Source organism: Onychomys torridus, chromosome 19 (genome assembly GCF_903995425.1).
Source record: "Onychomys torridus chromosome 19, mOncTor1.1, whole genome shotgun sequence".
In the NCBI taxonomy this organism is placed as follows: domain Eukaryota; kingdom Metazoa; phylum Chordata; class Mammalia; order Rodentia; family Cricetidae; genus Onychomys; species Onychomys torridus.
In genome coordinates this window covers 28,099,309-28,127,262 of record NC_050461.1, presented here as the reverse complement: position 1 = coordinate 28,127,262, position 27,954 = coordinate 28,099,309, and the positions used below count along the sequence as shown (strand labels likewise).

Genomic DNA, 27,954 nt, shown 5'->3' with positions numbered 1-27,954 from the left:
CAGGATTGTATTCTGGGCCCAGGATGCTTTCTTCAGAAAGAAATAGAAGGAGAGGGTGATAGGACTTAAACATGGGAGAGGACAGAGGCATGAAACAAATGTCCATTTCTCAACAGAAGTAAAACGCTGGGGTTGGGGATTTAGCTCAGTGGCAGAGCACTTGCCTAGCAAGCGCAAGGCCCTGGGTTTGAGCCTCAGCCCCCTGCCCCCCCCCCAAAAAAAAGAAATTAAACGGAAATCATTTTGAAATATTATTTTGCCACCATTACCTTAGAGCTGACTAAAATGGGAGGGAACACACAAATTGCAGTTATGGTAGGGCAAACTATTTCAAGAGGCACTATAGCTTTGAAAATGCGTGGTTAACTTCATTGAAGAGCTGTGAGTTCTAGGCAGACATTCTAATTACTCCTTTAATTTAGCGTGGATGAAGGAGGGGCTCCCAAGGCCCTACACCTGACTGAAGAGTTATTGGCAGCTGGCTGCTACTAGGGGAGGGAGAACCATTCTTTTCTGGGGTTAGGTTCACTGGTAGGTTAACCATAGTGCTGCAGATGGCCACACCCACACACACTTGGGAGTAGTAGAAAAGAGCACATATTGGAGGACCCAGTGATTGGGAGGAGGGAAGGAGGGGGTAGATAGGATCACACTTCATTGAAAGCACCTATGACATTCTCAAAGAAGAGGAAAAAAAAAAAACCTTGAAGCCAATTTTATTTGAATATGTTTATGTAGTTAGGGGTTGAAAATTTCAAAACATCCCTTTCAGGGCAGTTTATTGGCACACTATCTGAGGGATTGGTTCCTACAAACTTACTTCACAAGAGCTGCCACTGTACCCTGGTGGACACTGGCAAACTTCCACAGCAGTTGCGATACTTCTATCAGTGGGATAGGGGACGGCAGATTCAAGATTGACAGAGCTCAACCTGGGAAGAGAGAAATTAATAGTAAATAAGTGGTGGTGCACTCCTTTAATCCCAGCACTCGGGAGGCAGAGGCAGGCGGATCTCTGTGAGTTTGAGGCCAGCCTGGGCTACAGAGTGAGTCCCAGGAAAGGTACAAAGCTATACAGAGAAACCCTGTCTCGTAAATAAATAAATAAATAAATAAATAAATAAATAAATAAATAAATAAAATAATAAATAAAAAACCAACTATGAAGTATTTTGAAACTAGATGAATGGTGATATGTGACTATCCATAACAATGTAAACATGAATAAAGTATCCACGCTGAAAAGAAATGCTTCTGTAACATAAAGCTGCTGCCATCATTCACTATAGACTCAGTGCTAGCTACCAATGGACTCTACATCCATGGAGTTAATCAATGTGTACTGAAAATAGCTAGACAAAACACTTGTATTTATTTGTACTGAGCATCTGTAGGCTTTTAAAAATAGCCTTTGTCATTATTCCCTAAATAATACTACATTGCCTCTATTTATACAGCACTAGCCTTATACTATATACCATACAACAGTCTAGCAATAATTTATGGCTATGATTTGAATTTAAAGTATCCTATATCAGTTCACATGGAACACTTTATTCCCCCATCAGTGGTGGTGTCTTCAGGCATCTACAGGGTCTTCTGGACATAGGCCTGAGTTTGTCCTTGATGGTTATCATTAATCCCTATTTTGACATCAAACTCTTTCGTCTTCCCAGTCCACTGAGATGCAACAAATTATACAGCATGTAAGATGTCTTCAAAACACTCATGTGTTTGATGCTTGGGCTCCAGATGATGTTGCTGTTTTGAAAGGCCATGGAACCTTTGGATATGGGACTAACTGGCATAGGGCCATCCAGGTAGGCTGTGAGGATTATGGTTCATCTGTGCTTCTGGTAAAGGTCTTTCTACTTCTCAGTCTATGGAGATGTCATAAGCTGTGTTCTAAGTTGCTATTTCCATCAACCTATACCAACACACTTCCTGCCATGATGAACTGCATTCTCTGAACTGTGAGTCACAATATGCTTTCCTCTCTTCAGTTGTTACAGTCAGGAATGACATCACAGTGATGAGGAAACTGTTTAATCCATCCTAAATCATCACAGTATATTTTAAATATGTATTTAAAACAATATGTCAAGGCAAAGAAACAGAAATTATCATTAATGGCCATTAAAGGAAGTCAAATTACTCTACTCAAAGACTATATGTACTTGCTGTACAGTGCTTACTCTATGGTACATTATCCAGAAATTCTAATGGCTGGAAATGGTATAGAAAATCAGCATTTGAAACTTTGGGGAGTTTTTGTAAACTACCAACAACATTGCTGACAAAGAAATTAGGAGATCAATCTAATTCTAAAAATATCATGTAATAAATTTAACCAAGGAGCACCAATGACAGAAATTGAAGAGAAAACAAACAAACAAACAAAAAAACAACAAAAAAAGATACCTAGAGTACCCAGCTTGTAACAACCAATATTACTGAAATGTCTATAACATTCAAAGCCTTCTACATAAATATTCAATTCAATTTTCATAAAAATATTAGTGCCATTCCTTATGGAACTAAAACCAAAAGAGAACATTTCTGAAATTCATAAGGAACCTTAGAGTCATTTAACAGATAAAGCAACTTGAACAAATCTGGTTGCATCACAGTAGCTGATTTCAAAATATTCTGGGGAGCCATAGAAACTCAATGACGAGAACACAAGCCAAAGCAATAAGAAAATAGATATAAAGACACACACACACACACACACACACACACACACACACACACACACAGAAAAATGAATTTTTAACAAGGTGCCAAAAAACATACATTGAAGAAATAGCAATACCTTTGACAAACAGTGCTGATAAAAATGTATTATCTATATGCAGATGATTAAACCTGACCTCTATCTAGCTCTGTAGTGGATAGCCATCCCAGCATTGGCCTGGAAGTTCCAACCCTCATTGAGGCTTCAGTAATGATCACGCCCACAAGGCGGGGCAGAGGAGGGAGCGGAAGACTGAGGAGCAAGAGGAGGTGGCTCTCTTTTTGGTTCCGGGACGCTGGACGCTGGACGCTGGAGGTAGACCGAGCAGAGTTCTCCAGAGAACACCGCCGGACTGCCCTATACCTTTGCCAGACCCTGCAACCTACCCCTTCATTTGTAAGTTACCCCACAAAATAAACCTCCCTTTTAACTACGTGGAGTGGCCTTAATAATTTCACTGATATAGCTCCTATTCTGTAAAAAGACTACACAAAAACAAACAGCAAGAAAATAAAAATAACAATAACAAAAATAACCAAAATATATCAAAGTCCTAATGTAAGAAATTATGAAAGTAGTAGAAGAAAATAGAGGTTGGTATGGGTTTCACAACATGACCCTGTCTCAAAAAACCAACAAACAAACAAAACCAACCAAGAAAAGAAACAAAAAAACAAAAACAAGAAAAGAGGAAGAGAAAATTCAAATTTCAAAATTTTAGAAAATAGACAACTTCCAGGGGAGGGATTGGGACACCAACCCAGCCACATAACCTTATACCTACAGTCTGTCCTGCCTATGGGATGTACTGGATTAAAGGTGGAATAGAGATTGTGGGAGTAGCCAACCAATGACTGGTCCAGCCTGAGACCTATGCCTCAAGAGTGAGCCTATCCCTGATAATGCCTGGAGTGCCAGGACCTAGAAGGCAGATGGCCCAGAGACCTAGGATAGAACCAAACATGACTGGAGGGAAACAATAAGTCAATGGAATGATGCCTAATGATAGTCTGTCTGTACTCATAGATTAGTATGTAGTCCAAAAGATATCAGGGAGATATCATCTGGCAATTGATGGAAACAAATGCAGACCCACAGTGAAACATTAGGCTGATCTTGGGCAATCCTGCTGAAGAGAGCAAGGAAGGGTTATAGGAGCCCAAGGGATCAAGGACACCATATTAAAACCCACAGAAACAACTAACCCGGGCTCATAGGAGCTCACAGAGACCAAACTGACAACCAGAGAGCCTGCATGGACTGACCTAGGCCCTCAGCATATATGGGACAGTTGTGTAGCTTAGTCTTCTTGTGGTCCAGAATCCCCTAAACAGTATGAATCCTCCAAACAAGGTCTATCACTAATGTCCTTGGTTGCTCACACAAACTAGATCACAAAACCTCGTTGCTTAAGACCCCACACACTTGGGTTGCAGAATACTGAAAAACCAGAGTGGATCTAATCTGGAATCCCCACCCTTCTGGCTAGCTTTCACAGCACTGAACCCTGCTATTCAAGTTGTTTGAAGGAAAGAGCCATCAGTAGTTCTGCTTAGATGCTCATCCCATGAGGTACAGTAATGACCTCCCTAAGAGGAAATGTCCACCAGCCTGATATGTTGTGATTATTATGGGGGTAACCAGTAACCAAACACATTCTGATTGGATTACGTATGGTCCAAAGGTCATGGCTGGGAGAGTATATGCCATAGGGGTAAATTTACTGTTTTGCCAAAGGGCCATGGTGTCAGTTTGCCTTCTAAGTATTGGTTTATACTCACAGATTAGTGTTCCTCTAAACTTTCATCATTTTCCAGTGGGCATTGGTTAATTGGAGACTCAAAACTGGTAACAGTGCTGAAAATAAGCAACCATGGAGTGTCCCGAAATAGGGCATCACTCTCTCCCAGGCTCAGGGAACATTGTGAGAGAGAGGGCTTAGGGGATGTACAAGTCAAAGGTTGGAGAGGAATGTTGTGAATCATTTTCCTTGCTGTTATGAATAGAGCAGCAATAAACATCAACATGAAAGTATCTCTCGGGGTAGGATGAAGAATACTATGGTGATATGGCTGCTGAGAAGTAGTCTAGTTGGATCATATGGTCATTCTCTTTCTAACATTTTTAAAAGCTCCAAGCTGATTGCCACAGTGGCTGCACCAGCTGATACTCCCATCAACTATAAATAAAGGTTCCTCATTCCCAAATGTCACTCACATTTGCTGTCATTTGTTTTCTTGATGGTAGCCATTCTAGTGGGGAGAGATGGATTCTAAAGCAGTGTTAATGTTTGTTTTCCTGCTGGCTAAGGATATTGAACACATTTAAAGCCATCTACTGGCCATTTGTATTTCTTCTTTTGAGAACTGTCTTTCAGTTCATTGGCATGCTCATTGGTGGCAAAGGTTTATTCTTTTATGTTTTTTTCTATTTTTTCTGCTCATTTTTTCTTTCCTATTATTTTAATAGACCTTTGTAGTGTGTGTGAATTTCTAGATGATCTTTAAAGTAGAAAAGGAAGCTTAATTTCAGTCTTTGAAATACGTAGATGGATGGAAACTCTCTAGGCACTGAGTGACATCTATAACCTCCAAAAGACCAAGCATGTATAAATGCACATATACACAGCCAACACTATTTTTCAGTACTTTCTTTGGCCATCTTGGTATAAGGTCTTAGACTTATGGGCTGTCATTATAATGTTTCCATGCATAGGTCACTTAAAAAAATCACAAAGTAGAATTTTTGCTCACCAGGCAACCTAATACATGAAAGATCCAATTTCATGGGCATTCCATTACTTATCTCTTACTAGTTAAGATGACTTTAACAAAATAAAATCAGTACCTTTTTATTAGTTGAGAATCCCATATTCTCATAGTGAGACACACATATAATGCATTTTGATCAAATACACCCCCATCTCCTCCCCTTCAAAACCTCCTCTATTCCCCAACTACTTTCTTCTTCCTAAAGAACAAAACAAAAACAAAAACCAACAAAACAATCCTTATTTCATTTAGTGGTGCCTACACATGCATGAGTATAGAACCACCCACAAGATGGATTATAGTTTATAAGGGGCTCCATCCCTGAAGAAAACTGACTCTTTGTCTCTATCTCTATCCATCCATGCATGCATGCATTCATCCATTCATCCATCTATCTATCTATCTATCTATCTATCTATCTATCTATCTATCATCTGTCTATCTATCTATCTATCTATCTATCTATCTATCTATCTATCTAACTATCCTCTCTCTTTCTCTATGTGTGTGTGTCTCTCTCCGTCCCTATCCCTTCATTCTTATCTTCATCCCCTCATGAACTGTCAAAAATTCTACAGCTAAGGGTAGAACTTCATGAGCTCCTCTCTCATTTTAGAAGGAACAATTTTGTTATCTAGGATATTCACAATACTGTACAGCAGTCACTGCTGTAGATCCAAGACATTTTATCAACCCTGAACTATACCTGTCCCCACTGCCCAGTCAGGATTTCCCTCTTGTTTCATTCTGCTCTCTCATTATTTATGTATTTTAAATAGTTCTTAATGGTAAACTCAGTAATATGTGACTTTGGTATTGGCTTTCTCTCATTTAGTATGTTTCTAAGGATCATCTTCACTGCTGTATGTATGAATACTTTTTTATAGTCTTAAGTAATATTCTACTGTATGCCAAAATGTCTTCTACTCATTTGTTGATGGATATTTGAGATTTTTCTACCATTTGAATGCTATGAATATTTATAAACCTATTTTCAGTACCTGTTTTCCACTTTTCATGGTTATAAACTTTGGAGAATATCTAGGTTGTCAAGTTTTCTTAACACAACAAGTACACAACTAAGGATAGTATTTACTTAGGTTGACACAAACGTGGATTATTTCTCAACATAAACCATACCACATTCTTTACATAAGCAGCAGGACTGTCTCAGTCTATGTACCACAAACTTTTGGTGGATATGTGGATGGATGAATTAACAGATGAATAGATAAATGGATAGACATATCAGAGATTAATTAATATACACATAAGTTAGTAGATGAATGGAATACAGTTAAAGTAGACATACTAACTAAAATATCCTGTGACAACAAGTCCAATAAAACCAACAAGTCCACATATCAGAGAAATAAAATGCAGTAAGAAAAGTTAAATTGTGTTCAATCTGACATAGAAAACAAATGGGGAAAAATTTGTCAGGACTTAAAACCAGAGGCAAGAAATGTCCTGAATATATCACAGCATCCAGTTGCCTAGAATTAATGTACTATCAAATAATAAGCCTATAATTCTGATCATTAAGAATCAAATGGTTTCACTGTTGATAAATTAGTTGATTACTATATAAAAGAGTCACAGCTTACTAACTAGCAGTTTGATTGATAAAGACAGATATGTTTCAGGACTTTCATTATAAAATGTAAAACCCAAGGAAGGGACTTTGTGGAAGAATGGTTGTTTGAGTACTTTAAGAAACAATTTGAAAATGAAGATACAAAACAGGAAATATTTTCAGTGAACTGCCAAGTCTCCTTTGTCTTTTGAACAGCAGATGTTCTTTTTAATCTGTGTAACCATTTTGAGCTGCGAGAAATTTCAACACTAGAACATCTTTCCCCGTAATATTCCGCATTAGTATTCCCTGAGCAATCTCAATGTTCATTAAGTTCTGCTGTTTGTTAAATGGGATTTTAATGCGTTTAACGGTTTTAAGTGTTACCCATGAAGAAGGCGCTGTTTCCTCCCCCTTCAACACGGTCATTTGCTTTCCTTGATACCAGGCTGCATTCATTTAAACACAAAGTATTGGCAGCGACAAAGTACTGAAGGCTGAAAAACGAGGAACTCTCCAAGGTTTAACTGATTCTCCTTATTGTGACTTGAAAATACAGATAAGATGATGGAAGGAGAGAAGAAACATGACTACAAGTTACTATGGAAAATACTTGAGTCAAATCACATGCTGTCCTGTTCATTTATTTCTGTTTGATTGTATTTCTCAACCAAGTTGACTAAGTCATGGTACCCTAAAACCACCCAAACCGTTTGAAACAACAAAACTCCCATGGTCTTAAAACTCAGTTAAATACCCCCTCTTTCTTCTTCATACATTTTTTTCTTAAAGTCTTTCATTTCATTCAACTTTTGAAAAATGTAACTTAGGGATGACCACCACAGAAAGAATTTTTTTTTCCTAGTAACATATTTTATTCTGTTTTGCATTTGTCAAAACCTAAGGCAGTGAGTGATTCAGCATCCACTCCTAACTGGGTCTGGCTAGGTAGGCTTTGGATCCAAGCTCTGAAGGCTGAGAAGCAGAAACAAAGCATGTTCAAGGCCTGCTGGGGCTACAGAAGGATGCAGAGGCAGCCAGGACAACTCAGCAAGACTATGCTTCAAAATAAGGGATGAGAAGAGAGCTGGTCACTGCTGCAATGCTGAACTAACACAGGTGAGGCCAAAGTTCAGTCACTAGGACAAGTCCCCAGCTTGTGCCCTGTGGAACTTAGTTAAGACCTTCTCTTTAGAGGTAACCGATCATTTCTACCTCATTGCTAATGAGGCAACAGATGATTTCATGATCCAGGTGATATCTGAAGGAGTTTCTGGGACAGAATACCTCCACTTCAAATGTGTAGGGGCACGTGTGTGTGCATGCATGTGTGTGTGTGTGTGTGTGTGTGTGTGTGTGTGTGTGTGTTATGTGTATATTTGATGTATATGTCTGTGTGTGTGCTATGTGTATATGTTGTATGTGTGTTGTGTGTAGTGTGTCTATGATATGTGTGTATGTGGTAGTGTGTGTGTGTGTGTGTGTGTGTGTGTGTGTGTGTTATGTGTATATTTGATGTATATGTCTGTGTGTGTGCTATGTGTATATGTTGTATGTGTGTTGTGTGTAGTGTGTCTATGATATGTGTGTATGTGGTAGTGTGTGTGTGTGTGTGTGTGTGTGTGTGTGTGGTATTATGTGAATGGAGTGTGTGTGTATGTGATGTATGTGTGTGTGTATGTGTGTGTGTGTGGTATGAGTGTAAGTATGGGGGAGTATGTATTTGTGTGGGATTATGTGTATGTCTGTGGTATGTGTATGTATGGTAATATATGTGTGTGGTATGTGCATATCATATATGTGTGTATGTGTGGTATGTATGTGGTGTGTGTGTTTGTGTGTGTGTGTGTGTGGTGTGTATTTATTTGGTAATATGTTTGTGTAGTGGTATGTGTGTGATGTATATATAGGGTATGTGTTTGTATGTGGTATGTATGTGTGTGGTGTGTATGTGTAGTATGTGTGGGGTTTTGTTTGTTATATGTGAGTGTGTATGTTTGTGGCATGTGTGTGTGTGTGTGTGGTGTATGGTATGTTTCGTATGTGAGTAGAGATATGCATTTGTGGGGTGTGTCTGTGTGGTATGTGACATGCATGGTGTATGTGTATGTAGAGTGTGTGTGTGGTTATGTGTATATGTAGTGTGTGTGTGTGTGTGTGTGTGTGTGTGTGTGTGTGTGTGTGTGTATGTGGGTATGTGTGCATATATGTGTGCTATATACACACATGTGAGCATGTGTGAGGCCTGGGGGTCAATGCTGAATGTCTTCCTCAATTTTTTCCCAGCTCATTTTTAAAGCATCATTTCTCAAGCACTAAACCTGGAACTCATCAATTTTGCTAGGCTGGCTGTCCAGAGTGTGACAGGTTCTTGCCTGTCTCTACCTCCAGGGAGCTGGGGTTACAGGTGACAGTTGCCGTGTGTGGCCTTTTACCCAGGTGCTGGGGACCTAAACTTAGTCCTCATGTTAGGTGTCAAGCAGTGCACTTACTAAGTAAGCCATCTCCTCAATCCTTCTCCAAACATTTTGATCCATGTCAAGTAGGAGGAATAAATGAGAGAATGTGATACTGCTCCAGGTATTTCTAAAAACATAAAATGCTAAATAAAATTTCACCTCCTCTTCTTAGTCCTCCAAGTGTGCAAAGTATTTACTCTTATTGCAGTATCCTTTATATTATTGTAAATAGATGCATCTTGCTTTCATTCTGGATATGCTTTCTTTGAATTCAGTGTCCCACATGGCATCACAACATAGGCTGGTAAATCAGAGACTATATAGGCATTGTTCCCTCACCTCATCTTCAATCTGGAAATTTAGATATTGTTTCTGCCAATTTACATGGCAGATAACAGATTTAGAGAATGCACATACAAGATGCTCAGTACGTGTAGACTGAATGAGTCCAATATTTATAATTGAACATTGAGGGATGCTTAAAGACCATGGGAAGAAATGCCTGTGGGCTTAAACCCTGGCTCTGCTTCTTACCAACAACAAGATGAAAAGTGAGTTATTTAAATCTTTTTAAGTCCTAGGGTCCTTGTCAACATATTTCTTTAAAATATGGTCACCTGTATGGCTCATTTCAAATGTAAACAGAAAGTATGTACTCTTCAGCTACATGTCTCTTACTACCAAAGATGCTTTTGCTCATGTGGTTTTTTCCTAGATAATTTATAATACAAACCCTGTCAAATTCTATTCAATACAAAACTCCTAAATTCACATAAAAATATCACAGTTTTAAAAGGTTCTATATAAGGGCGAGTTCAAAGGGTATGATATACTTGAATAGAAACTATTTATGAAGCTCATCATTATGTATAACTGCTATATGTCCAATAAAAATATTTCTAAGTGGTATTAGAAAGATGGATCAGTAGTTAAGAGCACTGGCTGCCCTTCCAGAGGACCTAAATTTGATTCCTAGTACCCATAAGACAGCTTAAAACTGTCCGTAACTCCAGCTGCAGCTGAACTCTATTCTGGCCTCTAAAAGCACCAGATATGCATGTGTGCACTGATATACTAACAGGACAAACATTAGCATAATAAAAATAATTGAGAATTTAAAAATATTTTTAAGGAGTCTGTATTTGTTTCATATAATGAATGCATATGAAGTCTATCTTGATAAAATCACAACGACCTTGATTCTACCTTAGTAGTAACTCCAAATTCTGGTAGCTGATCCAAGCCTGTGAGAGGATTCCCAAAAGTCTACCTTTCTTCAGGAACTAGAAGATCAAAACAACCAGGGTGTTGACCTCCATGTGCTGCCAGAATTCCAGGTTGTTTATCTTCTGGTTGCTGAATAAACTCTAGGCAGTTTCACACTGACAGTTCAATGTTCCTCTTCTCAGGAAGATGCTCATTACTTTGGTTCATATTATATTGGCTAAACCACTTCATCCCCCCTCAGGAGTCAAGGGAAATGTGATATCCCCAAAGGAGTAGAATTTGGTGAACTTTAACAATGTCTATGGTAGGGCCAAAAGGAAGACAATTTGTTTACATTTTTGTTATTTGTGGGGTGTGTGTGTGTGTGTGTGTGTGTGTGTGTGTGTGTGTACATATGAATATATGTATGAATGAGTATACAAGTATAGCCAGAGGTTGATATTAGATGCTTCCTGGACAGATATCCACTTCATATTGTGAGTCAAAGTCTCTTACTTGAATCTCTAGGTCATAAATTTGGCTAATCTTGCTTGTTTTAGGGACCAATCCAATATCCACTTCTCAAGACAACTCACCATGTCCACCTGGCATTTATGTGAATGCTAGGTATCCAAACTGTGTCCTAATGACTTGAGCACTTCACCTACTGTTCCATGGCCCTGTGTTACATTCTTTAAAAATAATGCATATTTTGCTTTTCTCCTCGTTTTACTAAATACAGCCATAAAGAGGGTATCAATCAGCTATACGTAGTTTTTCAGCATTCTGGATAAGCACGGCTGCAAGCGTTCTCACAGTTGTGGAAGTAGAAGGGTATAGCACATTCTAGATGTCTCCAAGCCTAAACGATGTTTAGAGAAAGTATAATCACATGGAATGAGATCAGTCAGATGTCAATACTTCATATTTGTGAGCTGATTTTCTGTTAGAAAAGTGTTTCGGGATTCTCTAATTCCCTTCCCAAAGTGACCTTTGGAAGTGGGCAAGGCAATTGTCTTCCTTATTTCAGAAATGAAGTGACTTAAGTAAAAGAGGTCAGAGCCATATTCATGTTTACAGCCATTAAACATGTTGGAAACAGAAGTCAAAATCCTTGACCTACAGCTCAGTCTTCTATTCAATTCCACCTAATCACACAACCGGGCAAACCTAAGCCCATTTTGCTGAAATAACTACCCTTCAGTGAGTCTAAATATGAAGCGTTGTTGCAATACTTCAATTTCCTTGTACTTTCACACAGGCGGTATCTAACTCAGAAGCCTACTGTGCAAGACAAGTCGAAACCAATTCAAGCAATGTTTTACAAATAAGATTCAATCTACTGGTAGATCAGAGATAAATCAGATATCAAAAGCTAACTGATTCAGGATTCATGGTGACTTTCCCTCTCCTAGAATGGGCTGGAGCTTCAATCTGACATTGGCTCCACCTCAGCGCTTCAGTAATAAGGGTGGTAAAGAGCAGTCACCTTCTTGGAGCCCTTCTAAGTCAGTTCACATAGTCACACGCCATGACCACATTCACAAGTACAGATATAACCCCAGAAGGATTTCAATGAAACCAGTGGCTTTAAGATGGGTAGATGCTGAAATTCTCTGACATAAATCAGGAGAGTGTCTTTGAATTAACTAGCCCGAGAAGCAATGAGACAAAAATAAATAAGCCCTCCAGCTACTTTTGTCAATTTGGTTGTCATTCACTTTCAAAGCTGGAGGACTCATTTCTTTATACTGTTTAAACATCATGACAATCTCTATTTACTAAACGGGGGGGGGGGAACATAATTAATTCCTAAGTGCTGCATCTCATCTTTATAGCACTTTAACCCAGCTTCTGGCAGAATTGCCGATGCAAAAGAGGCATATTGTTTGGCAATGGTTTTGTTTATGAACCTGCAGCTCCCTCCTTTGGGAAATGGTAATGATGATTGTACTTTGCTGAAATATTTTAAGTGAAAGACAAACTCGGCAGCACTAGCAAATAATGGGGGTAGAATCTGTAACTGGAAAACCCAGGGCAGGGATATTGTTCTGCATCAAGCCATATCAGCTGTTGTCAGTGTAGCATCAAGCTTGATCTTCTAATTTAATCTCATTGAGAATGAAGGTGCAATAATATCCTGTGTTATTATCTGGAGTTTTTAAAAAGGATGAAAATAATATTCCAATATATCTGAAATAAAAATTTTATGAGACAAAAATATCATTGATTCTAAAATAGTAAACATAGGGACTTCTCGCTGTGATCAAATTTGGCTCAAGTCAGGGTTCTCTCTTTGTAGCACAATATATAGAGAATAAGAAGGAACTAACCAGCCTTTGAAAATGTCCAAGTTAAAGCAGTTCATCATTTTAACCACAGCCCTGGTTAAAGTGGGATGAGATAGATACTATTATGGGCACATTGCACTTAAAATCAAGATTCCACAAATGCCAATCACTTGCCAAGATCAACAGAGCTAATTTAAGCTCCAAAATCTCCCACTCTTTCCTTTAAACCATGTGTCTACTACAGTGTCATGGTGTTTTATAAAGGGGTGTATAATAATGTAAATGAATAATCTTGTATTTCTTATTACAATTAGATACTATTAGAAACAAGTTAATTGATTAATAGAAGAAAATATTTTACAAACCACTTTCTGAATATGAGCAGCCTGGAATCATATATCTTCAGTATATCACCATCTGAGCTGCCATAAAAGAAATTGTCTTTTTGTTTCTCAATAGGAAGTCACTATCATATGATCTGTTAAATTTGCAGAGGATTCATCTGTGTTAAAATCCAATACATTATTATCAACATTTAAAATTTAAAAGTTGCCTTCTAGATTACCTTCTAGAAAACAGAACTTATGCTTGTCTTTTACTTGAAGACACAAAATTAGACCTTTTAAAATGTACTTTTCTAGCACACTTTTGTTTGCTCCAGATACACACATGAACATTGGGAGATGGAGTTCTAGATCTTACCTGAAGATGGCATCCATCCCCAAGTTGTATGTGATTTGTATGAGGACTCTTTCCAAATTCGCCAGCACGGTCATAAAATCTTTTCTACTGACTGGTAAGTTTGTTCCATGTATGGTAAAGGATCCTTCTTTGAGTGGTAACTCCTCAATGTGTTCTTCAGTTGGATCTAAATACACCTCCTTATAGGCTGTGCTGATTCTCAAGTTATTTCCCTAAAGAGAGGCAAAAAAAGAAAGTATATATAGATAAAATTGCAAGAAAGTTACAAAATTTATAAAGGTTATCTGAATTTGGATTCTCTACTCCAGATTATCCTCAGGAAGATTTTAACTTAAGGTTGGCTTTCTCCATCATTTAGTATACTTTTGGTGTACAAGATTCAAAGACAAACCAATGTGAAGATCAGCCTTCATCTCCTATACTACCAAGTCTACCATTATGAGTTTGCATGAACTTGCTTTATCCATCAACTAAAATAATAGATATCATATATACATATATATAGTTACAAATAATTTAGTTTTCTACAAGCATGCAAATATCCTGTATTTATAGCAGAGATAAGAATTACAGGACATTAGGCAAGGAAGTTTCATTAATATATATTGAATATATTAATGAATATGAATATATAAGTTAATGAATATATAAGTTAAAATATTTCTGATTTCTATATAAGGAAAGATCTGCACAGTGATGTTCAAAGTAGGATAACAGCATCATAAAAATCATTTAGGTTTACTTAGGACATTAACGTCACCTTTCTTCATTTAACATTTTAATGATACATCATCTCTCAACCTTCATGCTTAAGAGAACTCCCTTTATCTTCAAGAAATTACAAGATACTCACACAGTTTTGTGTTATATGATGTCTAAACCACTCCATTTGGTTCAGGAAAAAATTCATTCTGAGGGAGCAATGCTGCCATTCTGTCACTGACCCATAAGCAAGGAAGACTTGGGGCAAGAACAGAGCCTAGAGCTCAATGAACACTTTCTACTTGGAACCACTAACACACATGCATGTGTGTGCCTATGGGTTTGTGACTACAAGGGGAGTTTTTCCACCATGTCAGTGCAAGGAAGTAAGACAGGGCTCTAATCACATTACTGCACCCAGCATTTAGAATCATGCATGGTCTTCTAGTTCTTGTATATTTTCTTCCTAAAGTAAGATTTTCAAGTCAAGGCTTACCAACAGCTCAAGTAAGTAAGTTACTTTCCCCCTTTCCCTTTGAAGATATAAACAAAAAATCAAACCATAAAATCTGCAATATAATTACATAAATTAGTATTGACCTAAACTCATGGATCATATAACCTTATAAGTGTGGAAATATGATCATGTTTTAACTTTGAGTTTCAAAATGTTTCTAAATGGTCTCCTTTGTCATCTGAACCCATTCTGAACTTTTTTTTTTTGACATGTGTCAATGTCAGCCAATCAATTAAAACAGTATGAGTGACCTCAGGTGACATGAAGATATCATATGATTGCACAGTGACATGCTTATTTTGGTACCTGTAAGATAATCATCAGCTGAAGGATTTTTTCTGTGTCTTCTTCCTCTTCTTCGAGGTCATATGAGATGGTAAACGTCAATTGTCCTCCTACAGCTGGGAGCTAGAACAAAAGAGATGCATGATCATTTCAGCATAGGAGATGGTTTATTGAACCATCTTTTATGTACTATTTTCAAACCCTTTTATTGTTCTAGAGGGCAATATTTGGAAGCAGCAGCAATAACTGGAGTGCAGAGTGGAGATGATAGACATTTCTGTAGGAATAACCTTTATATGAACCTTTGCCCATCAACAGCAAGCTTGAGATAAATATAAATTCATTGTTTACTTCCCCAGTAATGTAGGCTTGATAAAATAGCAGAGATTCTATGTAACCTATCACAGATTTCCCTGTCATCTTCTTAGTCCATAGTTTGAGCTTTAGAGTTCCCCAAAAGAAGGACTAGTGTCAAACTAGACAGTTTCTTTCTGTCCCTATATTTACTTACATTCTGTGGCTCTGAATACATTCAACAAAGTCATTCTTCCATTTGAAAGGCACTTTACATAGACTATGAGCTAAGCTGAGAAACATTATTGGTCAAAGAAAAATAAAGGTTAGCTGCAAAATTTACATGTAAATTCAATCAGAACTACTGAGAAGGTTTACTTTTGCCTATGTAATCAAATAAGATAGTCTGGATGAATGTTATTACCCCCTTTTCATTAAGCAAACTTCATTTCTTCTAACGTATACTTGATGCTTACATTTTCTGACATTGACATTAACCTTGTAAAATATATTTTTCGACTGAAACACAAGATCATTTTATAGGGCAAGAATCAAAACTTGATCAGTGAGTGACAGAATCAATGCAAATGTAGGAGCCCCTTAAAATTCTACCCTGGCACTATAAACAAAGACATTCCTAGAACAAAGCTGATGATTTATATTCTGCTGTTAGCTTTGCGCTGACATGCGGAGCCCAGCTTCTCTGACCTGGGCTCTCTGTGTGTCTTTTCATGGCAGACCTTGACCAGAAGGCACTTCCTGGGAAGGCAGTGGATGGAGGAGAAAGAGCCCTGATCTCTTAGAATTGTCCCATAGGGGCCACACAGAGCTTGCTATGGCTCATTAAACAGGATTTTACATTGCAGCTCAGCATTGGCTTAGAAGAGCTCATTACATGGTGCTCTGGAGGGACTGAAATTCAGAAAACATTTATTCCCCTGCTCCTCTGAGAAATGTGCTACTCTAATGTCTTTTCATATATAAAATAATACATATCTGCCTGAACAATAGCACTTGGCATTATTATAAGTAATGGGAGATGAATCAGTATACCAAGATTTTGGCTCTTTTAGAATGAGCATCTAACTTTTCATATAGCCAGCTCATTCAAATCAGCTAGACATCAATAAGAGGCTAAAAAGGCTGCAACTGATTTTTATTAATATCTCAAAGAAAACTGAATTATTTAGTGTTTTCTAAATAAATAAAGAGATACAGTAGGAGGTAGAGATTAAAGGTCCCAATTTGGATCTTAGGCATAGACTGAGGTAATGGGAATTTGGACTTTAGCATGTGAATTTTAGGGTGACGCAACTGAACCCAGAGGTGTATGCTGGGGGATGCCTTTCAGTATGCTGTGAATTTGTATGGTTCCCATGAGATAACAAGGCAGGCAGGGAAATCCAAGGAGAGAGACAGGAAAGAGAAAGGCATTTTAGGGAGAAGCCATCCCACCATCCAGGGAGCAGCATGTCATAGCACACAGGTAACGCCATGGAACACATTGCAACATATAGATTAATAGAAATGGGCTGAGTTTAGTTATAAGAGCTAGCTAGCAAGAAGCTGGAGCCATAGGCCATGGGCATACAGTTTGTAATTAATACAAGCCTCTGTGTATTTACTTAGGTCCGAGCAGCTGCAGAATTGTGGGATCAGGCAGGACCAGAGAAAACTTTTGACTACGTTTGTCTATCCAATATGTTGGCTCGACTTTCCACCTAAAACTTGAGAGAACTTAAAAAGAGATTCTAAAATTGAGCTAAGAACAGCATCCTACTTCATGTCTCATACAGACCAAGATATAGAGATGCCAAGGTCCAGAGACACTGTGGATTTGAGCTTGAGCTCAGCATGGTGAACTCCTGCCACTGGTACACAGAGGCATCTCCAAGTTATGCAGCATACTACATGTTAGATTTAGCCTTTACTCATACAGTCAAAAAAGGTTTATGGGCCAGCTGCACACTACCTGATGGCAGCATGAGCCCCAGAATTGGCGGGATAAGCATGCCTCTCCTGGGTACCTCTGCCATGTTGGAAAGCTGAAGGGGCTTGAGTCAGCATCCAGGGCTGTCACTTTCATCCTAGCCATGCAGCTTAACAATTTAAAAGTCTCTCCTGGTCAGATAAGGACTATAGATTCACAATAAGACAAATTCAGAGGGAATAGATCTTTAACTGGTTTACAGTGTGTGTAACAATATACATGGGCTTGGAAGAGAGAATAAAATGAGTATAGATAGTTACATAAAGAAATACATAGGGTTTTGTTTGTTTGTTTGTTTGTTGTTTGTTTTTTTTGGTTTTTCAAGACAGAGTTTCTCTGTGTAGCTTTGTGCCTTTCCTGGAACTCACTCTGTAGCCCAGGCTGGCCTTGAACTCACAGAGATCCACCTACCTCTGCCTCCCAAGTGCTGGGATTAAAGGTTGTACACCACCATTGCCTAGCTAGAAATACATAATTTAATAAATAAAGTCTTTAAAGAGATAGTGAAAGTAATATGAAAGTTAAGCCATGTAAACATGGAAATTCCACAGAGAGTTTGGATTGTTTTGTTTTGGGGATTTTTAACTGGAGAGAGATATTTGATTATAAAGGCTTCTGAGTTAAACCAATATATTTAGAAAGTGTCTTGACTTCAAAATTTGTGCCTAAGGTTATGTTGTTTTGGAAAAGAGGTTCTGTTTTTATTTCCACAGAAGATGAGAACCTGTGGATTGCTTCCAGGCTAATATGGTTTGATAAGCCAAGACCCTCTGAAAGGTCTCCAATAACACCATGGCCCACATGATCCAACAACCAAAATCAGCTTCAAAGCAACTGGCTGAGGCAATACATCCTCACAGACTACAGCCAATATTTAACTATAATTCTTAATTTCTCAGGATCCCTATAAGATTGCCAGCACCCTCAACCAGCAGGAAGTAGTATGAAAGCTATGCTCAAATTTCCAAAATATTATTTATATATGTTTATTTTTATTTAAAGAAGGTTGATTATAAATATAATTTTTTTCTAAAGAAAAAAGGGGATATAGATACAATAGGATAAAAGGATAAGTTATTAAATCTACTTTTAAGGAGCAACAACTTTTTAAAAATGTTTCACATTGCTATGGATTTTAGTTTACTGATACAAGTTTAAAGTTAATTTTGTTATACTCTTATTTAAGGTATTGTGTTTATGCAACTCATTTAAAATTATAATGTATAATTAAGAAATATAGATTAATAAGTAGTCATCATCTATGATAATCACACTTATAGTCATGTTAGTTTTCTAGGTATACATATGTTTCAGTTAGGTAGGTAATCTTCAAACACTTCAAAGCCCTACATAATATGGCATTTTAAATGTTTTAATAACATAGTTTTTTTTATGACAATGAGACCTGGCAGCACCAATTTACTTCAGAGATGATGGGCATTGAAGAAACTCCTTAAGGAGTTTACTTTCTTTGTGGCAAAAGTTAGCCACTGGGCAAGAAAATGCCCTTGCCTTGACTGTTGACATCATACTGTCCAAAATGGACAAACAGGACACAAAAGAAAGGACTGATGATCCTTGCCAAAACAAGGTAGGAAAACTCTTTAGAAAATCTTGCTTCACAGATAAGTCTCTTAGATATTCTAGTCCTGTAGGCCAAAGATGGATGCTCTAATGTTGCAGAGAAACTTTGGATGACTGTCCAGGCAGCCAGCTGTCTCTGTCGTTCTAGATTTTTGGAAGTTGCTTACAATGCACTTCCTGTTTACAAAGGTAATATTATGTCTTTCTGGGGTCTTTGATGTAGTTGAAAATTATATAGTTATAATTACAATTTTTCTTGGTTATGATAAAAGATAAATTAGATATGAAACTTTAAACAAACAAATATAGGACAGATGATAAAATATTTTCTTTAATTTTGCCAAATACAAATAGACTAGATATTATAACTGTAATTCTTGCATGATAACTGTTTGTTATATATAATTTTACTATAGTGAAGCTAAAACCTTGCTTTTTGATTAGATAAAAAAGTGGAAATGCTGGGGGATGTTTTTCTGTATGCTATGAATATGTGTGGTTTTCATTGGATAATAAATAAAGCTGTTTTTGCCTATGGCAAGAAAGCTTAGAGGCAGGCAGGAAATCCAAGGAGAGAGAAAGGCAGAGTTTAGGGAGATGTCATCCCACCATTCAGGGAGCAGCATGAAATGGCACACAGGTAATGCCACAGAACATGTGGCAACATATACATGAATAGACATGGGCTGAGTTTAGTTATAAGAGCTGGCTAGCAAGAATCTTGAGACATAGGCCATGGTCATACAATTTGTAATTAACATAAACCTCTGTATCTTTACTTAGGTACAAGCAGCTGCGAGACCACACGTCTGGGCAGGACCAGGGAAAACTTTCAACTATAGTTGAATACTAATTATGTCTCAAATAGTCAAAATACCCAAATCTAATTTCATTACCTGAATCTTTCTGGGAGTGAAACTTGATCATTTTTTTCAACTTTCATTACTGGGTCAAAGCAAATGTTGCATCTTGGGGGGGGGGGGGTTGAGACAGGGTTTCTCTATGTAGCTTTGCACCTTTCCTGGATCTTGCTCGGTACACCAGGCTGGCCTCAAACTCACAAAGATCCGCCTGCCTCTGCCTCCCAAGTGCTGGGATTAAAGGTGTTCGCCACCACTGCCAGGCTCAAAGTGAACTCTGTTTTTTTTTGTTTTGTTTTGTTTGTTTGTTGTTTTTTTTTCTGGAGCTGAAGGCCGAACCCAGGGCCTTGCACTTGCTAGGAATGCACTCTACCACTGAGCTAAATCCCCAACCCCAAATGTTGCATCTTAATACAGTGACTGTATGCAATCCAAAATTGTTTTTACACTATTAAATAATTTTCACATTAGAATATTTTGGCTAGACATTTCCTGATAAAATCCCTGTAGTTTTCTGGTAGCTCAAATGCTTTTCTATTTGTCTGGTTAATGTCTCAACAGCCAAAACACTAATGAAAATCATTTTTTATTATTCTGAAGTGTAGTAAAGAATCATTATAAAATATCATGAGTATTATAGCTGAAAGATTCTAGAATGGGTACAGTTGTGCCCCAAACCCAGCCATCAGCATTCATTGAATAGTTCAACAAAACATGATATTTGTAGAAAAATATATACTGTATGTAATTAATTTTTTCACCATTTTGAGCTTTCTTAAACACATATGTAAATTCACTTTGGGACTTTCAAGTTAATTTGTGGGACAACATTCATTTTTACCATTTTACTGAGCTTTCCATACGTCAATAGAATATCTAATTTACTTCCATGATTTATAAACATCCTTGCTATCATAACATTGGATAGAGAAGTGGGGCTTTTCACAGGGATAAGTAATGGCTCACCTGGATATGATTATTGTATTTACTTGGTAGATTAGACTATCCCTACAAGAGACGAATGTTGTATGCCTTTTCAATCCTAGGAGAAAGTATATTTCTTGAGAATGGGCTATTCTGTGAAATTTCCTATTGACTTAGCTTTTTACTTTTTTTTCTCCATTATTTATTCAAGAACATTTTGTGTGGGGAGATTAAGCTTCCAAGTGGAGAAGGAATTTCCCATTGGAAGGCAAAGCACCATTCTATTCCAGGATGTAGTTCAAGGTTAAACCCTACATTTTCCAGTCCTCAGTTTCACACCATTAAGACAAGAGTGTCACAGACAGCTCTTTCCCATGAGTATCTGCTTGAACCCTACCTTCATTGGAAAGAAACGGCTTGTTTGTTGGTAAAGTTGCTTCCATGCAATATGGGAATCTTGTCTAGCATAAAAACATGGCTGAATAGAGCCAGAGATCTTTCCACTCATTAATGGAAAGGACTGAATGCAATCCACAAAACTAGCTTTCCCAACAAAGTATTGGGTATGGGGTTGTGTTTTTGTGTCTTCCACTAAGTTTAAAGAAATACAAATTGAGGGAATGTGGGATGAGGCACATATTGAGGACACTTCACCTGGAAAGCAAATTCTTCTCTGGAAATAAGCTAGGAATATTTGGATCTCTGATGTCAGATTATCATCAGTGTTATCCCACTAAATGGAGTGTGAAACCTAATATTTGCCTCTGCTTACTAGAGCAAATATTTCAAGAGGAATATAGTAAAATGAAATGAGTAAAAGATTTGTAATAATAAGCTGGATAAATTAAACATAGCTGTCAGCTTCCATTTAGTACCACAGACAGAACAAAGGCAGATAGATATGATAGGATGAAAAGATAGATTATTAAATCTACTTTCAAACTAAAAAAGCAATTATCAGTGTTAAATAATTTACATGGTATGGATTCTTCTGTATTGTCACAAATTTAAGGTTAGTTTTATTAGACTGTATATATGTTTCTACTTCTGTTTAAGATATTTTTATATATTGATACAAATTTAAGGTTATTTTTGTCAGACTGTATATATGTTTCTACTTTCCTTTAAGATATTTTTGTATATTGTTACAAATTTGAGGTTATTGTCCTTATACTGTCCATCTCTTTCTAATTTTGCTTAAGGTATTACCTATATAGTTCATATCTATACAGCTTGTTTATTTATGCAATGTAAAGTTGTAGTCCTTAAAAGCAATATAGGATAATAAAGAAATGCAGATAAATAGTCACCAATAATTATCAAACTTATAGTCATGTTAGTTAGGTTTGCTAGGTATACAGAGATTCATTTCAAATAGATAGGCAATGCTCAAACATTTCAAAGATCTACAGAAAATGGCACTTTAAATGTTTTAATAATTTAGACTTTTCTTGACATGAGACATGTCTGCTCCTGGGGGCACCAATCTACTTCTAAAGAGGATGATGGGTGCTGAAGACACCCCATATGGATTTTGTTTTCTTTGTAGCACAAGCTGGCCTATAGGGCAAGAAACTGCCATTTTCTCAACTGCTGACAGTAGTATGCTGTCCAATCTGCACAAGCAGGGCACAAAGAAAAGCAACTGCCAAACTTTGTCAAGACAGGGTAGGGTAGTCCTTCAAAATTTCCTGCTTCTGAACAAGGTCTGTCAGATATTGTAGACCTGTAGGCCAACGATGGACATTCTAGCATTGCATAGGAACCTTGGATCCAGGCAACCAGCTGTTTTTGTTATTTCTTATACTTTTTGGAAGTTGCTTGCTTGCACTTCCTGCTTCAGGTAATATTATTTTCCTTCTCAGGTCTTTGATAGAGTTAAAGATCAGACAGTTATAGTTCTCCTGAATCTTAGCTAAAGACATATTAATTACAAAACTTTGTATTCTTCAGGAAAGAACAGCTTTTGGAGTAATCTCTATAAATTTGCCAATTACTTATGATCTGGCCATTTAGAATGTATTTCTTACTTGATAATTGTCCTTGTTGTATGTAGTTTCATTTTTGTTTAGGTTATTACCTTTTCTTTATTTTTGACAATACTTGATAATAAACCTTATTGAATATAGTTTTATTTTGTTAGGATTAGAACCATTCCTTCTTAATCAGACAAAAAGGGGGAAATGTTATGGGAATTCTGTCACCTGTCTACTAGCCAATTAAAAGGAGCATTTGGGTCCAAGAGTCAGGGCTTTCTTTGGGATTGGATGTGATCCAAATATAAGGTGGGGTCGAGGGATGCCCAGCCTTTTTGGAATGAGGAATGAGCAGTCACTGAAAAAAGCCAAGCAGCTGGTGACCTGGCTCAGATACCCCCTTCTGTCTTGTGATAATTGTGCTTGTTAATAAATAGTAAAGTAATCTTTTGACTTCCTTTTCATCATTTCTAGATTCTGAAGACTTAGAAACTAAAATTCTGAAAAGTTATTCCTTCCTCCTATACACATATTTACAGTGCATATGTTCAATCTATTCACTGAGTTGCAAGGTCCCATTTTGGTCTTTCATACATTTAAAACACTGAAGTAGACACACTGCTTTTTCAGGGACTGTGAAGTATTACAACAAAATATGGCCAACAGTATTAATTGATAGAAGTTGCAGAATCAACAAAGGAGAATTAAGAACATGTTCCTGTTTAGAATATAGAAAATTGACTAGGAGCTGAGGTTCCCAAAAAGAAATGATGATACATTCGAGAATCATTGATTTAGAAGGCAAGAGACCTCATGGTATAGAATTTCTATAAGAAGCAGGATGGATCTACAGCATTCATGCCACTATTGCATCAATGGGCATTTCCAGACATAACTGCGTCTCATAGAGTTTTAAGCTAGGTAAGAGTGATGATCACTTTCCTCCTCTGGCAGCCTACATAGCACTGTTCTAAAACTATGAAAGGTAGCCAGTAAGCATGATTCAAGTCAGTACTAGATGGATTTCTCCATGTTTTGAGATTCAAGTTATGGTGTCTTCAGCAAAAAAGTCTTACCATCAAGATCAGGAGGATAATTAAGAGAAATGGCAATAGCCTATAGTGATTAGAAGTGTGTAGGACCCTACTGACCATCAACTCAAAAAGATGTTCCAGTGCTGGAGGTTGTATTTCTAACCTATAGATGAACAGTCTTATTAAATAAGAAACACAGAGCCAATTGTAGAGTTCAAAGCCCAAGAGGTCAGAGCAATAGCTAAGAGCTAAAAACCCTTTCTTACCCTCACTGCTGCTGCTGTCCTTCTCCTCAGCAAGAGACCTACTTCCTGTGTGTCTGTCCTTTATTAACTTTCTGTTCTAGCTTCTCATTGGTTGTAAACCCAACCACATGACCTCCTCATCACTGCCTGTCTATACAGACCTCCAGGTCTTCTAAAGTTGGTATTGAGATTAAAGGCATGTGTCTCCATGCTGGCTGTATCCTAGAACACACAGAGATCCACCCAGCCAGCTCTGCCTCCCAAGTGCTGGGATTAAAGGCATGTGCCACTACTGCCCAGCTTCTGCTATGGCTTGCTATTAGCTCTGACCCCTTGGGCTTTTAACTCTGCAATTGGTTCTCTGTTTCTTATTTAATAAGACTGTTCATCTACATTTAGCACCCAATGTGTTGTGCATAGATGAAGGAGCCTAGGTTGGCCCCAGATAGTGGGCTCCCCCTCCGTCCCTGCTGGCAGTCCATGGCACTCCCGAGAGTGGCGGGTCCCTAGTGCCTTGGGACTGGGGCCAGGTGTTGAAAGCCATTAGTCCTAGGAAATGGGGTGCGGCCAGAAAGGGGGCCACCCTCTCACTCATCATGTTGAAAGCCCAAAATTCGTGGTATGAATTCATGAAAAAGCTGCTTGCCTGTGACCTTGTGGGTCCCTGATCAGACCCAAGCTACCCTCAGCTGGTTGTGGTGGCACACTAGTAGGATTTACTGAAGGAGGCAGAGGCAGGAGGAACCCGAGTTTGAGGCTGGCCTAGGAGGCTTCCACTGGGGCCTAGCCACAAAAGGAGACAGCTGTGGGACTATGGAGGCATCGTCTGCTGTTCCAAGTTGCCGGCTTCTTCTCATCGTGTTGGTGACTGTGGTGATGCTGCTACTTGGGACAAAGGGTTTCTTGCTGCTTGTTCAGAGAAGAATTGCCAAGACCATCATGTTATAAGAAAGCATCAACAAAGGCCAGTTTGGAAAAGTTTGGCAAGACAAATGGTGGGGAGAAATTGCTGTGAAGATTTTCTCTTCTAGAGAAGAACATTCATGGTTCTGACAGATAGACATTTATCAGACTCCTATTGCTCTGAACCTCAGAGGAGACAAAAAAAAATGTTTTCAGGGAACCATGACCACACCTAACAATGACTTTGAAATCTTCAAAAAGATAACAGGAGCCCACAATGATGATTCCACATCGACTATGGTAAAACCATTAAGCTGATTAACACCATGAAAAGATCGACTTTGGACTACAAACTATTTAGGACAATTTTGAGATGGCTAGCTGAGATGATCCAGCCTGACAGACTACTTTAACAAGGACTTGAGACAAGCCCTACACTTTCCCATTACACAGAGACTGGACAAATGATACAGGACTTGACAATTAACCCAAAAAAATTTCTTTTCAGGATCCTCTAAAGATGTCTTCACCCCCAGAAACCAGGAAGTAATTTTAAGAAAACCACACCCACAATCCTAAGAGGTGGGATGAGAGGTTTTTGGTCATTTAATGAGTTTTGGATATTGTCATTGTTTACAATGGTTGGTTACAACTTATTAATTGTTAATGGTCAGGAAAAAAGCTGAACAAGGAGATTAGATTCAGAGTTTTTGTTTAAAAAAAAAGAAAAAGGGAAAAAGAGAATATAGATATGAGGTAGATCATTGAGTCTACTCTGAGAAAAACGATAAAAAAAAATAGGATAAATAGGTAGATGATTGAATCTACTCTAAAAAGAACAAGGGGAAGATATAAAAATGACAAAAGGTAGATTACTGAATCCATTATGAAAAGAAAAAAGAGTATATAGATATGATAAGATAAAAAGGGAGAATATTGAATCTACTTTTAAAAAGGAACTACTTGTTTTACATAGGATAATTAATGAAAATTTTTTGTCTGAGTTTATCAAATGTTACTGGACTGGAAATTGTTAATATATATAATGGAGTTTTTTATCTGAATCTGTCAAATGTTAATAGATTAGACATTGTTAATGTAATTCTTGACTGTATGTATTGTATATACTTATTGGATAGTTTTTCTTGTATTAGTTATAAGCTTTTCAAAATTTTAGACAAAAAAAGGGGAAATGTGGTGGTATTGTGTTTCCCGAAATATTGTGCACTCTAATAAACTAATCTAGGATCAGAGACAGAACAGCCACAATATTAAACATAGAGGTTAGGCAGTGGTAGCACACACCTTTAATCCTAGCATTCCAGAGGCAGAAATCCCTCTGGATCTCTGTTAGTTCAAGGCCACATTGGAAACAGCCAGGCCTGGTGACTCATGCCTTTAATCCCAGGAAGTGATGACAGAAAGCAGAAAGGTATGTAAGGCATGAGGACCAGAAACTAGCAGCTTTTAGCTGGTTAAGTTTCAGGCTTTGGAGCAGCAGTTCAGCTGAGATTCATTCTGGATGAGGACTCAGAGGTTTCCAGTCTGAGGAAACAGGATCAGCTGAGGAACTGGTGAGGTGAGATAGCTGTGGCTTGTTCTGCTTCTCTGATCTTCCAGCGTTCACCACAATAACTAGCCTTAGGTTTGATTTAATTAATAAGACCTTTGAAGATTCCTGCTACACTAACCTGCAGTGTCTAGTAGAAATATTGTTATCCTGTTACATGATAACTCCATTTAAGTTCTTTTGTATATATTTATGTATATATCTTAGGACATTTCTATAGTTCTAAAAGGCCTCACAAATCTAGAAATACATCTACCATGGTCCATGCTATACTGCTCTTGGGCATCTACCCAAAGCATTTATATCCTACTGTAGAGATACAGGCTCATTCATGTTCATTGCTGATCTATTCACAATATCCCCTAAATAGATAACAACCTACATATCTATCACTTTGTATACATTATCCTGCTCTTATGAAAAATAAAATTATAAAACTGGTAGGTGGATGGGTGAAACCAGAAATAATCACTCTGAGTGAAGTAACCCAGACATAGAAAACAAATATCATCTATTTTCCTCCAAATATGACTGCTAGCTTTGAATCCTCAGATACGTGTTAATCATTTGGAATACCCAAGAAGGTTATAAAAATAATAAGAGGTCATGGGGAGTAAAGTGGGCTTTTAAGAGAGGGGAGATAGAATGGAGTGATATAAAGGGGGTATTATTGTAACAGGAAGGATAAGTGAAATGGGGTGGAGGAGGAAGAGCAGGTAGAAGGGGGGAAATAATTGACACTAAAGGCCTTTGTAAGTGTTTAAGTTTCTTAAAACACATACATAAAAAGAAATGCTGAAAATCCTTAAGCATTTTTCCAGCTATTTGCATTTTGTTTTTTAAGAACTTTGTATTTGGTCTTTGCCCCCATTTTTAATTGAGATGCTTTTTTGCTTCATGATGTTTAGTGTTGTCAGTTCTCTATATAATCTAAACTAAATAATGAACATCTGTCAGGTGTATAGCTGGTAGAGATTACTAAGGGAGTAACCAATCACTTTCTGATTGTATTTAAGGCCTGTTTATTGAGATGGATTCCAGACCTGGCACCATTATCTGGGCTAAGAACATGAGACTAGATATGTCATAGGCCATATGGTAGAACCCACATCTATTATTCTGTTAAATGGGCATAGTATTAAAACAACTCCTAATGACACATCAGAGAAGCCTCCTCCCCCACAGTAAATGATAGTTAACACAGAGACCCACAACTAGTTTACACACAGAGTAAGAAACTTGAATATTCAGGCCTAAATGGGACATCTATATCATACCCCTTACCCCAAAGCTCAGAGATCATTGTGGAAGAAAAGGCAGGAACATTT

General features: G+C 37.7%; 1 protein-coding gene across 1 annotated transcript in view; it reads right to left on the bottom strand.

The window, feature by feature from the left end:
- The window catches only part of Lama2 (laminin subunit alpha 2), a 577,324-nt gene that overhangs the window by 237,952 nt on the left and 311,418 nt on the right, over positions 1–27,954 (bottom strand). The window contains 3 exon segments of the mRNA XM_036168737.1: positions 821–932; positions 13,743–13,954; positions 15,268–15,369. Coding sequence (XP_036024630.1) covers positions 821–932; positions 13,743–13,954; positions 15,268–15,369 — 426 coding nt within the window.